Source organism: Galeopterus variegatus, unplaced genomic scaffold, assembly GCF_000696425.1.
Source record: "Galeopterus variegatus unplaced genomic scaffold, G_variegatus-3.0.2 Scaffold16846, whole genome shotgun sequence".
Lineage (NCBI taxonomy): Eukaryota > Metazoa > Chordata > Mammalia > Dermoptera > Cynocephalidae > Galeopterus > Galeopterus variegatus.
Genome location: NW_007742957.1, coordinates 3,904 through 19,085, shown reverse-complemented (window position 1 = coordinate 19,085; position 15,182 = coordinate 3,904). Strand labels below are relative to the sequence as shown.

The window sequence follows — 15,182 nt, the reverse complement described above, 5'->3', positions numbered from 1 at the left end:
ATAGGGATGGCCAAGAGATGCCTTTTTTTTTTCTTTTAATAGTGGAAGATGTAGGATATGAGGACCCATTCAGGGACCATGTGTTGTGCGTTCTTGGCTGATCAATTTTATGAATGGGAACAGATGGACTAGGGACCTCGAAATCAAACTCTCAAAGCCATTTATATTGTGTCCCTCTCAGAGAGTCTCTTTGTACCCTCACGAGCATGGGTACCCCAGCTTGAAGATCAGTGCATTCCAACATCTGTCCCGTTTCAAGACCCTACTCAAATGTCTCCCATTCTAAACTTCCTACTGTGTTCTCAGCTGAAGGCTACTGTACTCCTCACTCCTCTCTGAACTCCAAGCACTTTTCTGCTCCTTTCTATGGCACTTAACTCTTTCTCCCTCGAAACATGCAGTACTTACATACTTTCATGCCTCCCCCCTTTCTTAAAAAAATAGGGAAGCCAGTGTTTCCCATCAAAAAGGTCTCTCTACTCCAAACAACTTCTCAAATAAGAGTACTGACACCCAAACTGCATTTATAAGCAGAAATTTGTTCTCCCACAAAAACAAAATTAATCAAAGACACATACATTTGGGAATGCAGTTTATGACCAAAGGTAGCATTTCAGACCAGTGGAAAAAAAGTTTTAAATAAGTGAAGTGAAGACAACTGGCTTCATGACTAGAAGGGGGAAAATGCAGTGGACTAAATGGCTCCCAAAGTCACTGAAGTTTAATTCCCACTGTAACTGTTGAGGGTGGGAAATCCTATTATGGTAATTGAAAGGTGGGGCCTTGAAGAGGTGATTAGATCATGAGGACCATGCCATAGTGAATGGATTAATAATGGTGGTCCTGGGTATAGTTCTGAGGGCTTTAAAAGGACAGCACATGAGAGTCTCTCTCTGCTCCACCATTCTGCCATGTGAGACCCCTGCGTCACTGTCACCACCACCAAGGCCTTCACCAGATGTGTTCCCTAGCCCCTGAAACTGTAAGCAATAAGTTCTGTTTTCTTTCTTAATTACCCAGTTCCAGGTATTTTGTTACAAGCAACAGAAACAGACTAATACAGCTACCTTCACATATCTCACATCAAAACAAACTACTGATGAATAAAAAAGTTAGACATAAATAGAGATCACACTAGTACTAGAAAACAGCCCAGGCACACAAGTTTTACAACTCTGAGCTGAGGAACAGGCTATTTCTAGACCTCTGGGACCTCAAATATTCCTTCTGGAGGCTGTCTGGTTGTTCATACCAAACATATTAAATGTGCCCAACCCATTTCGGCTGTAATTTTTTTGCTGTAAATTGTTTTGAGAGAATTTTTGCAGCTTGCTTTGACATCATTTAGCTATAAGAAACTTACTTATTCTGTAATTGGTTTTTAATCTCTGTAATCACACTTTTTCATTCTTATGAGATGGGAAAAATCTATCCTACAAACTGTTTTCAAATGTATTATATGTTTGTGAAGACTGAATTTAATAATTAATGAAGCAGCTAGCTGGTTAGCCCAGTTGGTTAGAGCATGGTGCTGATAACACCAAGGTCCAGGGTTGGATCCCTGTACCAGCCAGTTGCCAAAAAAAAGAAACCCCCCCAAAACCACTAATAAAGCCAATATAATACTATATTTGTAAAAACTTAATTGAAATAAACATTTAATTATTTACATTTAGCAATTTTCTTCTTATTTACTGGGGCAAAAATATTTTATTTCATGTTTCAAGTATTTTCATAGGTTGTGGAGAAGATAACAGGCCCAAGGCCTGTGATCACAGTGTTTACTAAATAAAATGGACCAAGTAAATCTTTCTACACTTGATATGAAACCCAGACACCATAAAGAAAATGACTGACAAATTTAAATATATAGAAAGTTGAAACTGATGAATTTGAATACATAAAAGTTTAAAACTGCTATAGCACCCACACACACACATACTATAGAAAAAGTAAACCACAAACTGGGAAAAATATTCACATACATATGACAGACAAGGACTAATATCCTTAATATTTAAAAAGCTTTTACAAATCACTAGTAAAAAGAATAAAAAATAAAAAGATGAATAATCCAAAAGAATAATGGACAAAAGATAATTCACAGAATAAGACATACTAGTAATCAGTGAAGGTATTAAAATATACTCAACATCACCCTTACAGAAAATGAAATAAAAACATCAAAATGTTGTTTTCTACCCATCACTTTGGCAAGTAATAAAAAGATAAATAATACCTACTATCAGCACGGGTATGTGGAAACAAGTATTCTCACGCTTAGATGAAGGTGTATGAATTGGCACAATTGTTTTGAATGGCGTTGGCCAGTATATACTAAATTTTTAAGTGGGTATATTCTTTGACCCAGAAAACCCACTTCTAAAAAGTTTCAGACAAGTGCACAAGGATCTATTTATAAGATATTTATTGAGCACTGAAACTTGTGAACATCCTAAATATATATCAATGGAAGACTATTTAAATAAACTATAAAATCAATACACAGAATACTGCAGTCTGCTATCAAAAAGAACAAGGTAGAGTTATATATATAAAGATGTCAAAGATATATTATTGAAACAAGCAAGGTGCCAAACAATGTACTTCTATATTGTTTGAATTTTTTTTACAAAGAGAATGTATTTATGCATTACTTATATAACTAAGGTTGTGTGTGTGTGTGTGTGTGTGTGTGTGTAAACATATGCGCATAAAACTGGAGGAAATAAACTATTGACTTGAGAGAGAATTATTGGAGACTTTCACTCTCTCTGCCTTTTTTCTTTTTGAAATTAAAAACCAGTGTTCCCACATGAACTTTCTCTGCCAGCTCAAAGCAAAGAAATAATGGTTAACACTTGCTTTCCAACCTTCTCATCACTACATTCTTTGTAGGTTTTTAAAAATTTGGTATATGATTTTTAAAATCTTTTTTTTTTCTTAAGTTACACATGCTCATAGGCCAGAGCACTGAATAGTCTTTCAAAACCTGTTTTAAAAAAGTTCTCCTCCACCCTCAAGCCCCCATTTCCAGCTCCCCAGAGGCAACCACTTTCAACTCTTCCAGCTGATTCTTTTGTTATTTACCTTCATAACATATGGCTACTCCTTAATTTTCAATTTTAAGCATTATCTATTGACTATCAAGAGTTGGAGGTGAGGACCTTCTCCTCCAAATCTCAAATTTCTGATCCTGCCAATATAGTTTTGTTGTAATTTTAGTTGGATCAACATTGGGCGTTTCCATTACTAAATTATATAAATGTTATTTATAATTGAGCCATGGAGTATACTATAAGTACTTTTCTATAGCTGTAAACCTTTTTGCTTTCCCTGGAGCTAACGATTATATATATATATATATATATATATATTGCTTAGTTTACTATGAATTTTTGTGAACTTAGCTCCAAACTCTCCCCTTCCCTGCCGTGTAACTCTCCTCTCAAAACACTCAAAGTTCCCTGGTGGTCTAGTGGTTAGGATTCGGCGCTCTCAAAACACTCAAACATATTGAGTATCAATTTCATCTAGTTGAAGAAAAATTTCTAGAAACTTCTGATGGGCCTCAGTCTGGACTGGCTGCCTTGAGGTGCAGAGCTGTCTTCTTGGGATGACCATTCGCTGTCCCCTCACAATGGGGCTCCTAAGACCTCTTTCTTGGTTTTCTTCCTCATTTTGGCAAAGCACCTCCCCCAGCTTGAAAGGGAGTATGGAGACCTTGAACATCTCAAAACGTCTCCATTTCACTCTCAGATTTAATTAAAATAGTTTGGCTGGATACCGAATTCCAGGTGGGAGAATACATTTGGCCCTGCTGTCCTTGAGTGTCCAAGGCTGCTGAAGAGTCTGAAGCCATTCTCTTTCCTGTTCCTTGCTATGAGCCTGTTCTTCTTCTCTGCAAGCTCACAGGATCTGCCTCGTCCTCCATTGCTCTTAAACTTCATGCTGAAGTGTCTAATGTGTTGTCTATCTTCATCTGTTGTTCTGGGCAGTCAGTGGCCTCCTACGATCTGGAAAACTATATCTTTAATTGTTGGGAATTTTTCTTGAACTATTTCATTGATAATCCCCACCTCTGTTTTCACTCCTCTTTTTTTCTGGTGTTCCTATTATCTAGATGTTGGCCTTGCATCCTTTGGTTTTCTTATTCTTTCCCAAATTCATTTTTTTTCTACCGAGTTTTCATTTTGTATTATTATACTTTTAATTTGAGAGTTCCTTTCTACTCTTTTTTTTAAAAAAAATAATCATACATTTGTCATGGATGCATTCACGTCTTCTAAGGATTTTTCATAAGTATTTATACATATACTTTTTCCTCTCAACATAGTCTCTGTTCCTCTAAATATATTTCTTCTGGTTTTATTTCTCTATTTATTAGTCTATGCATATTAGAGGCTTTTCCCAAATGTCTTGGTTGTCCATATAGATTTAAAAGCAGAACACTCAAAAGGGTTTGGTGCATTTGGGGGGGCTTGCTAACCAGGGGTCTCCTCATAGGGTGCTCTGGCCAGGACATTTTACTGGGAAACCTCTGGAGCTGGACCCAAAAGTCTCCAGATAAACCTCTTCTATGATCCTGCCTCAAGGGTTTAATGCTAGATGTCAGCATCATTTTGGGAGCCAGGTTAGGAAATAATGTTGGAGATCTCAATATGTGTACGTCAAATCTCACTTATTCCCATGTTCAGTACGGTAGCCCATCCTCAACTGTGCCTGATGCCCATCTCCAGAGATCCTCTTTGTCACCGTCTCCAGGGAATAAGCCTTAGTCACATACCAGGGCTGGGGAGAGGCATATGCCAGATGTAGGACTGGAAGAGGAAAATGGGGGGAGAGGAGAGTGTTTAATTTCCTCTTCTTTTTTTTCTGATGGCTGGTACAGGGATGAACCCTGGACCCTGATGCTATCAGCACCATGCGCTAGCCAACTGAGCTAACTGGCCAGCTTTAATTGCTTCTTTAAAAGTTCAACCAATACTCTGTCTCTAGCTTCACCTTTACTCCCATTTCCAGCAATACTTGAGCCTCTGGTACTGCTAACTCCTGAGCACTGAGCAAGGATGAGGGGTGCAACCTGGGTTTCTTCTCGGCTTTCCCCAAAACCAATTTCAGATTCAGCTTTCTACATCAGCAATCATCTCTCCACCCACCTTCAGGATTCCAAAATTGTGTTGCTGTTGTTCCTTTGTTCATTCTTTTAAAAAGTCCCTTTCCTTCTATTTTAGAAGGGTTGGGGGAAGTAGGAGTAAACACACGTTCAATCTGCCATCTTTAACTCAAAGTTGACCACGCATTGTTTAAATTTTCTTTTTAAACTGGATAAGAGTTAATATATGCTCACATTAGAAAATTTTACAAAATCATAGAGAAATATGATTTTGGTATGTTTCCATCCAGTTTTTTCCCTATCTTTTGTTTACATTGTTGACTTCATATTATACAAGGGTACTCTGAAAAGTTCATGGAAAAATAGAATTAAAAGATAATGCAAATACTTCCATGAACTTTTTGAAGTACCCTTGTATTGACATTTCCTACCTCTACATCCTTAACCTATCAACCGGATCATTCCCATCAACATTTCAAACAGGCTTTAGCGATCTCCACCTTAAGCAAACAAGAAACACCCCCCAACCTTGCTACTGCCACTTATTTCCACTCCCCACTCACTGCTAAGCTTCTTGATAGGTGCTGTCTTGACTTCCTCACCTCCCACTCGAATCCAGCTTCCACCTCCACTAGCCACCTACATTTCTCTTGCTAAGGTCACTATGATTTTCAGTTTGCAAATCCAAAGGACACTTTTCAGTCTTCCTGTTACTAAACCACACAGCAGAATTCAACATTGTTGACGACACTGCCTCCTTCTGGAAACACTCTTCTCTTGAAATACCCAGTAAGGCACTATGCTAATTCTCCTGCAACCTTTCTGGCCACCCTTTCTGTTTCCTCTGATTCCTTTGATTTCTGTTTTTTCCAAATCCTATAATAGTGGTTTTCAACCCTGGCTGCATGTGAGAATCACCTTGGAAGCATTCTAAAAAATACTAACACCTGGGCCCCACCTTGACCAATATACTTGACTCCACATCCCCAAATCTGCTCCGAAAGTCAGGCCTCTGCAGGGCATGGCTGGCGCTCCCGCCTCTTCTCCCTGTACACACCGAGTAAACTAACCCAGACTATGTTACCAACGCCCACAGGTCCAAATGCACCAATACCAAATGTCTCTGCCTCAGACCTGCTTCTGAACTTCAGCTGCTTTCTCAACACTTTCTCCTTAATGCCACACAAGGATCTCACAACTGATATGTTGAAAATTGAATTCTTGTTGCCGTTTCTCCAGGCCTTTGCCTCACCGGTGTCCCCATCTTCCCTGTTCCTTATGCCGAGGCCTGGGTGTCATCCTTGCGCCGTGCCTCTCCCTCGCATTCAACATCCACCCACCACTCAGCCCTTTCTAGTCCACTGTCAAGATAGACCGTGCACATGACCATCCCAAGCGGCGCACTGTAGCAGTGCGCCACCGGGCCGGCCCCAATATCAAAACTCTTTAAACGTATGATTTTAGTGGCTGTGTAATAGTCTATCAGAATGTGATATATACTTGTACATAATGTAATGTATCTTAATCCATACTTTGGATTTTTTTTAATGCTACTGACTCAAAGGAAGAAAATTATTAGGTCAAATGTATGAACATTTTAGATATTTAAAACATATTTTAAGACTAGAAAACATCAAATTGCTTTCTAAAAAGACTACTGTCCACTCTTGAGTAGCAATGTATGGGGACGCAGGTGTCAGTCATGCTTCTGGTTTGCTCCACTCTTGCTAATTTGTTAGGTAAAGATGGTTCCCAGCTTCTCCAGGCCTCCCTGTCCACTTTTACAGAGTGATGAATAAGAGCTCCTGTAATGAGTATTTTGAGAGCAGGGTTGATAACTGAATCATCTTTAGATCTTTGTGCTCAGGGATAGAAACCATTAAGTAATAGTTTATTAAATGAATTTACTTAGTTCATAAAATGGTCCTGTTTGGTACATTTAGAACTATGAAAATTCCTGATTTTCTAGACTTTTCCCCCGTGGTATCATACCTGTGGGTCTAGCCCAGGGCTGGCTTTGCTGCCATCCTGCTCAGGGAGAAGATGCATGAATGCACAGATAACCACTGGTGTGTCTGGGGCTCTGATACTTGCAGTGTATCAGCATCACAGAACCACCTGCTACTGCAGGGCCCTTGATTTAGCACAGAGGCTGAACTGAAGGCCTGCTCTATGGAGCAGTGGTTTCTATGTCCTCCCCTGTCCTCCCTCCCACTGCAGGCTCCAAGGGGCTGAAGATGGCTCGTGGAACACATGGCACATTTCAGCCATACAAGGAAGGCTCCGTGAGGCTGCCACTTCCCAGCAGCAGCTCAGGCTGTGGATGGGTGTGTGCCAAAACAAACCCAGCTTGGGGCAGAGTGGGTTGAGGTTATTTGCTTTTCGATTCTGGCCGTATCCTGTGGGGGGCCTGTCTGTGACAAGGATGTAAAAAGCGGACGGAGAAAGGGGATTGATGTTCTCTCCTCCCACCCTTCTATGAAAATGCTACAGGAGCAGCACCTGAACCACAAAATCCCACTGGCACATCAGACTGTAAAATAGGATTTTTACCACAAATACCTCTCCCGAATTCTCATTCTTTACTTCCCAAGCCTTCTTCCTTATTTCTTCTACCTCAAATCTCTCTATTTCTACTTGACCCATGTTTTTGGATGTGGCCACTCAAACCTTTAAGGTACAGACTGATTTTCCTCCAGCCAAAAGATCACCTTGTTATGTGCCACACTGTCCTCTGCCCCTCACCCTCATCTACTTTTAAATCCATCTTTTTGGTCTGCCAGAATGAGTTCAGGATCAGCCTCTCCTCTCGATTTAAATCTCTAGGCAAATTCCTAGAAAGTAACAACACTGAATTTCTCTGAGACATGCCAGCACTTATATTTTTACAGGGTTCTGTCTCTCCCATAAGGTACATGGGCTGACAATACTCAATGTTTCTAGAACATCTCCTTGGAGCCAGTTTATAGGCCCCAAAATCAATGATATTAACTCATAACAAGACCTGGCTGTTAGCCCCAAACTGAGCTCTCCAGCTGATCATCCTCATTTTCCAAAAGACATGATCACCAGTGAGGTTCAGCTATTCTCACACATCACATCTGCCTGCAAGGGACAAAGATCTGCTTCCACTGAAGACCATCAAGGTACAAGTCCAAAGGCAATTCCAAAGCTGGGGCTCCAAAAACTAACTATGCAACATCAAAGCACGAGCATAAGTGTGCAGCCTGCTGATCCAGCCATGGAGGACATACCAGACATACCAACAGCTGGCGTTTACTGAGCCACTGCTACATGCCAATCACCACACCAGGCCCTAGGGCTAGATATTAGGACTGGTCCTATTTTACAGATGAAGAAACTGAGACTACAAAGAGATGGAGCAACTGAAATGCCGCTACTGTAAATAGGAGCTGGATGCAAATAAGTCTGCTCTGCAGCCACCTGGCCTCTGCTCAGTTGCATCTGGTGCATGTCTGCTGACTCCATCTAACCACCCCATCTAGACACTACTATGCTGGAGTCAGGCACTGTGGGATGTTTCCAGTCAAGTCCACATCTGCCCCTTATCTTCTAGTGACCAGCAGGAGGACTCAGGGACGTGGTCCTTCTCTGGGAAGCTCCGGGGGGTATGAGCACTAGTACCCTGACAAGTGACTGCCTTTCTTTGAGTTGCTTCGCTTCCTGCAAAGAGTGAGGTGACACTTGGGCATGTCAAAAAAATCCCTAAGACAATGAACCCAATGGCATTCCTATTTATCGCCAACTTGGGCCACTGGCAATCACAGAGGCCCCAAGTATGTCCCAGCCCCTGTTGGCCTCCTTTCTGCTGACAGCTTGCTAATGTAACTCCTCAGAGTCTACCCTGGATTGTGATGCCCCAGAGGTCTCCTGAGTAGTGGAAGATCTAGAATGCAGAGCTCCAGGCAGCCCATTAGCCACTCACCAGCACTGGGATCTGTAGGCGTCTCGCCCTCCTCAGAGTCTTCCTGCTCCTGCATGGTTGGCCTCTCCCCACGCTCCATTTGTGACATGAGGTCTGGTTTGGAAATTGCATAGTCTGTGCAGAAGGAAGGAAACAAGATGTACTATGGAATACACTGGATGCTGTTAAAGGTATTAGCTGTGGGAGTGATGCTAGGAGGAGCTCCTCAACTAGGGACCAGCAATGTTTCCTTTAAAGGTATTAGCTGTGGGAGTGATGCTAGGAGGAGCTCCTCAACTAGGGACCAGCAATGTTGGAAAAGAAATGGTCAAGTATCCAGTCCTTTTCCTTTGGGCTGTGTGTGTGTGTGTGTGTGTGTGTGTGTGTGTGTGTGTGTAGCTAATGTTGCCTACAGGTGACTGATGTCTGCTCAGGTTTTTCATAACAAAGGCAAAAGATATTTGAAATTTTTTAAAGTAAAAAACTAATCCAGATTAAATCTAAACGCCATAAAACAAAATACTGACAGATTTTGTCACACATAAAAAAGTTTAAAATTCTTTGGAAATAAAGTTAAAACATGAAAAAACTTGGAAGAAATATTACATACACACACATATGCCTATCTGTCTCACACATACATAGCAATGGGTTAATATCCATATTATATATTAAAAAATCCTCTACAATTCATAAAATATAAAAAGGCAAAGACATGAATAGGTAATTCACAGAAGAAACACAAATGGCCAGTAAATATACAAAAAGATGGGCAAGCTCACTAATCATCAAAGAAATACACATTAAAATAATAAGGTGTCATTTTTACCTATCAGAAAGACAAATATTTAAAATAGAAGAACATTAGCTAGGGCCAGGGTATGGAGAACTGGCGTTTCCATGCACTGCTACAGAAACATAAACTGGCTCAGCCTTCTGGAGACATCATGGTGACAGCCATAAAACTGTGAATATCCATCCTCTTTACTCGGCAACCTCACTTAGAATCTGTACTACTGAAACATTCACATAAGTGCACAAATATACAGATATGTTTATCCCAACACTTTGTACTCAAGAGAAAAACAGAATCAACCTACTGTTCATCAACAGCAGAAAGGTCAAAAGCCCAACAGTTCACCTGGAATATTGCACTGCCTTTCCAAGGAGGCCCACGTACACTAACAGAGAAAGCTTTCTATGCCCCACAACTAACTAAAATAAGCCAGTGGTCCCATCTGCAAACCCCAAACTGCATGTGCACCAGGGTATGCATGGTGCTTGTGTTTGGGTTCGTGGTGGTTACCTCTGGGGAGTGGTACTGGTGAGTGGGTAGGGGCTGCTCTTTATTATACAAATCAAAATTGTTGAATTTTCATAGGTCTGTATGTATTTAAAAAGAAAAGAAAAAGAATGCACAGACTTCAGGGGTAAGACAGATCTCAGTGAAACTGTGACTCCCTGAAGGGGGACCTAGGGCAAGCATTTAATCTCCTTGATCTACATGATGGGGACGACGACCTGGGGCACGTAAGCCCTCAATAAATGACTGAATAATAGAAGAGGAGTGCCAACACCTGTGCTAGCTTCCTCACGGCACAGCAGTGAGGACTGCCTGATGGGATTCTTGTAAGTACCTGTGTTCAGCTGGTGCACAGGAGGCACTCAGTACATTTGTTTTCTTCCATTCTTTTTTGCTTCTTTAATAATAGCTGGCTGGACAAACTAATTTTTTTTTTTAAAAAAGGGGGGATCCAATGGGTCAAATACTATGAAGATGCGAGACCACCAACATCTGGGTCTCTACCCCCTCGCCCCAGTGGTTCTCAGTAGAACGGTATCTCCATTTACAAGCTGCTCCAACCTGTGTTGCTCTGAGGTATGTGGGTACATGAGGGTGTTTTCATTTTTTGTGCTCTTAAAATTCCGTTTTCCTTGTTTCCAAGTACTGGCATAACTGGGGCTCAGAACTCCCCAAGGCTCTGGAGGAACCTCCAGCTGATGTCACGACACCCTGGTGAGTAACGCCTTCTCCTTACCCATGGAAACCAGAGACTCATAGTTGCCCCTCATCACATTCTTGTAGAGCTCCTTCTGCCACTCAGACAGGTTTCCCCATTCCTGCTCTGAGAAATGGACGGCGACGTCATCGAATGTGACAGGGACCTGAAAACACACAACAAGCTCAGCTCGGACAAACTAGAAAGCAGTCACAGGCCCACAGCTGTCAAATCCCAAGGCTCAAGCCCCCTGGCCCCAGCCCCGACACCTTCTCCTCAGCACTGGAGGGGGAAAGGCCCAAACGCTCTGAGGATCCACTTAGGACCTCTCTGGAAGTCTGGCCAGGCTTTGACCACTATGCTGGCCCCAGAGAGGAGGGACTGGGCTTGTCTGATCCTTTTCCTCTCGCTGAAGATAATTCTTGAGGCTCTAAAGCATGGTCTAAGGACTAGAAACAGGGCACCACCAGGGTACTTGCTACAAATGCGGACTCCCAGGCCCCACCCTAAACCTACTAAATCAGATTCTGCTTTAATAAGATCCCCAGGTGATTCATGTGCATAATAAAATTTGAGAAGTGCTGGCCTGGAGAATATAGTCTGTCTTCTCCTAACATAAGGCTGTGAAAAGAGGAAGCAGCACAGGATAGAAAGAAAATCAGTCACATTTGAGCTCTCAGAACCTTCTGGAAAATAATACTAAAACCTAACTGTTCTCTAGGTTTTTTTTTTTTTTGGCAGCTGGCTGGTACAGGGATCTGGAGCTTTGACCTTGGTGTTAACAAGGCTGTGCTCTAACCAACTGAACCAACTAGCCAGCTCCTGTTCTCCAGTTTAAGGATACCTCTTGAAATCAGTTCTACTTGCATGAACAGGATTTATAAGTGAACTGATAAAAACATTGGGCAGGACAGATCCTTGTAACATTTAATCCAAGTTTTCCCTCCCTCCACTCCGACGGTGGCCCACTAGTAACACTCACCAGTAACGGACTGAAGCTCCCCGCAGCTCTCCCACCCGGCCTTCACTTTGCCTTATTGTCCTGACATCATTGATGACGCCACTGAACCTTTCTACATCGACAATCCCTGATCCCTTGGACATTTCTGTACTGACCTAAGCTTCCGTCAACAGAAGTAATTTGATTTTTGTGCATCCTGTCCTTAGTGAAGTGATACTGGCAGCTAGGAATTGTATTTTTTCTTTCTCAACCATCGCTTTCACTTTCTTTCACATTAAACTAAATTCCTAAGCCACCTTCCAGTTCAGATCCCTTCTTTGGGAAGCCCCAGTTGGGAATGGTTTACCTTGGGAACTTCTCCATTGCTGCCAGGGGGCAGCCGCAGGATCCAGAAATTTCTGTTTTTCAGCAGGTTCTCCATGTTCTCCAGCCGCCTCTGCAGCAGCCCGTACTCCTGCAGCAGGGTCCCCAGCACGACCCACTTGCTCTCCAGATGGTTAGCGAACTCCACAGCCGTCTTCTCGCAGTCAGCTATCTTTTTTTCATTTGTCCCTGTCCTGCCCTCCAGGGTCAGTAGCCTCATGGCCTGGGCCTCCAGTTTCCTCTCCACCGCCTGGACGGCAGCCCACATGGCCAAGCGGGTGATTTCTCCTGTGGGGAGGGGCTGTTCCTTCTGGGCTGCAGAAGAGATCTGGAAGGGGGTGTCCTTTTGGGAAACTGGACTCTGGAGCAGGGGGTCCATGTCACTCTCGGAAACTGTGGGGGAAAGGGCCAAGGGGTCTTTCTCGGGAACTTCAGGGGAGTGGAGTGGGGCTTCTTGCTGGTGGGTGGAGTGGGAGAGAAGGGAGACTTCCTGTTCAGCAGCAGCTGGGGGTGGATACTGGGTCTCGTCCTGGGAGGCCAGGGGGCCCTGGAGATGAGTCTCTTGCTCGGAAGTGGCAGGAAACAGGAGTGAAGGTGCCCTCGGCAGAGCACGCGGCATCCGGCCAGAAGTCTCTTGTTTGGGAGCACTGGGAGCTTGGGGCAGGGAGCCTTGCCGGGCAATGGTGGGAGACAAAGAGGGAACTTCTTTGGGGGGAAGAACGCGGGACTGGGACAGCGTTTCTCGGGGGAGTCCAGCAGCGGCCTGCCGTGGGGTTTCTTCCTGTGGAACACTGGGGAATGACAGAGTGGATGGACGCTGGTTCTCCATGTCCAGCTGCGGGACCTGTGTTTGAGGAAAGAGAAGAAAGCGTTGAAGGCTGCAGGCTCCAGCAAAATAAGTCCCAAAGGTAAGTATCTACATTAAAACGGCTTCAGGTTTTGGTAGCAATAAGACAAGCTCCACGGACATGAAGCTCTTCTTGAGATCGTAGCACCACCGATTTAGACAGCAATTATAAAATTATTATGAGCAACAAATAATCTTTTGATGGTTATGCCACCTTCTGTTTTTATAGAGCCATCCTTTTTCACAACATACATTTCACGTGCATCATTGTATGAATAGTGCTGCGGGAGAGGGGAAGGGTCCTGGACTTGAATTAGAACACTTCGCTTTTGGCCCCACCTGTATCTATTGCTGCCTGTGTCACCTGGGCCCAGTTATTTGACTTCTCTGTTCTCAGTGTCCTCCTCCATAAAATGAGGATAATATTATATGACATACCCATTACCTCACTGAATTACTAGAGCACTGAACATAAAATAAAACTTTGAGAAATGACAGAGAAGAATTTTGCAAATGCCAGGCACTGTTACTATCCTAAGAAACCCAGCAAGGTGGGGGCTGGAGCTATTAAAGGTAACCCTGACATCCAGCACCCACTGCTTCCACTAGTGTCATTAGGAAGTTTCATTTTGCAAATGCCAGGCACTGTTACTATCCTAAGAAACCCAGCAAGGTGGGGGCTGGAGCTGTTAAAGGTAACCCTGACATCCAGCACCCACTGCTTCCACTAGTGTCATTAGGAAGTTTCGGTGCCCTGTGTTCCTTCCTTCACTTTGACCAAGAGTGAGGATACCAAACTATCTTAAGTTTCTCAGACTCTTACTGATAAAAGTTGAATTGTTGATTTATCAATAAACTTCCTCAAAGAGCTTATATGGTATATGTTTGACTTGGGAACATCTTCCATGTACCCAGCCCCTACTGCAGAGGCTTCTCTCTACTACAGGCAGAGAGAAGAGAGACACCGAGACGGGTGAAGGCAGGTGACTCGGCCCCCCTACAGGAGCCAAGGTCTCCTGGGCAGATGGTCCTACCGCGGGAGGTGTACTCTGGAGGTCTGGGTTCCTCCCTGCAGTTCCTGAGGTGAGGAACGAGGAAGAAAGCAGGCCTGGAAGGACAGGAAGCACAGCAGAAGTCAGCCAGTTGTGTGACTTGTATCAAGATTGGTGGGGACTAGAACTAAAATAAAGATTCGGATTCCTTTCGGGATTTCAATTATCCACACCCTCCCTGCTCCCTAGCAGGCCACATCCATGTTGAGAGAATTCTGAACTATCAGGGAGGTGAAGCCACAATCTTCTCTGAGTGACCAGTTGTATCTACCTAGCCAGACAATCAATATCTTTATTGCAATTGGACAGAATTTCTCCTGTAACAATTTTTGTACATTTCCTCATAATCTTCCTTCAATGAATCTGCTCAATTACCATGCTCTCTATATAAGTGATCTTTAAAATAATTAAAATGTACATTTTCTTCATTTGAAAATTAGCATATCCCTGGTGTCCAGTCTGACATACAGTATGTGCTCAATAATTACCTGAATGAATAATTATTTTTGTAATTGAACAATTTATTAGAATAATGAAGTTCCTTTAGTCACTTATCAAAAACTTATCTAAACCTATTTCACATCTTCTATAGCTTTCTTTCTTTTATCGTTCATTTACTCACTTATAGGTGGCTTAACTGAGGCTGCATCATACTTTTTCACCAAGGAATAAAGATTCAAAACCTTGTTCAGCAAAAGGTTTTTGAGGTAGTATAATCCCCTAACTGCCACTTACCGGATGTGAGAGCTAATCAGTTGGGAATAGCTAACAATTATTCAGCATTTACTATGTGCCATGAACTGTGTCACACACTTTAAAGGGTTATGTTATTTAATTCTTACAAAGCCCTATGAAATAGGCACTAGTAGAATTACTCTCCACATTTAGCATATGAAGACACTGAGGATAGAAGAGGCT

The 15,182-nt window shown here is 42.7% G+C and overlaps 1 protein-coding gene across 1 annotated transcript; it reads right to left on the bottom strand.

The window, feature by feature from the left end:
* Positions 1-9,062: 9,062 nt before the first annotated feature.
* Positions 9,063-13,206, bottom strand: LOC103582579 (zinc finger protein 777; the record flags this gene model as incomplete). The annotated part of the gene is made up of 3 exons (XM_008564131.1): positions 12,349-13,206; positions 11,081-11,207; positions 9,063-9,176 (listed from the first exon to the last, which is right to left on the bottom strand). Coding segments are annotated over exons 1-3 (1,087 nt in total), but the record flags the coding sequence as incomplete, so codon positions are not given.
* Between the last annotated feature and the right edge of the window lie 1,976 nt (positions 13,207-15,182).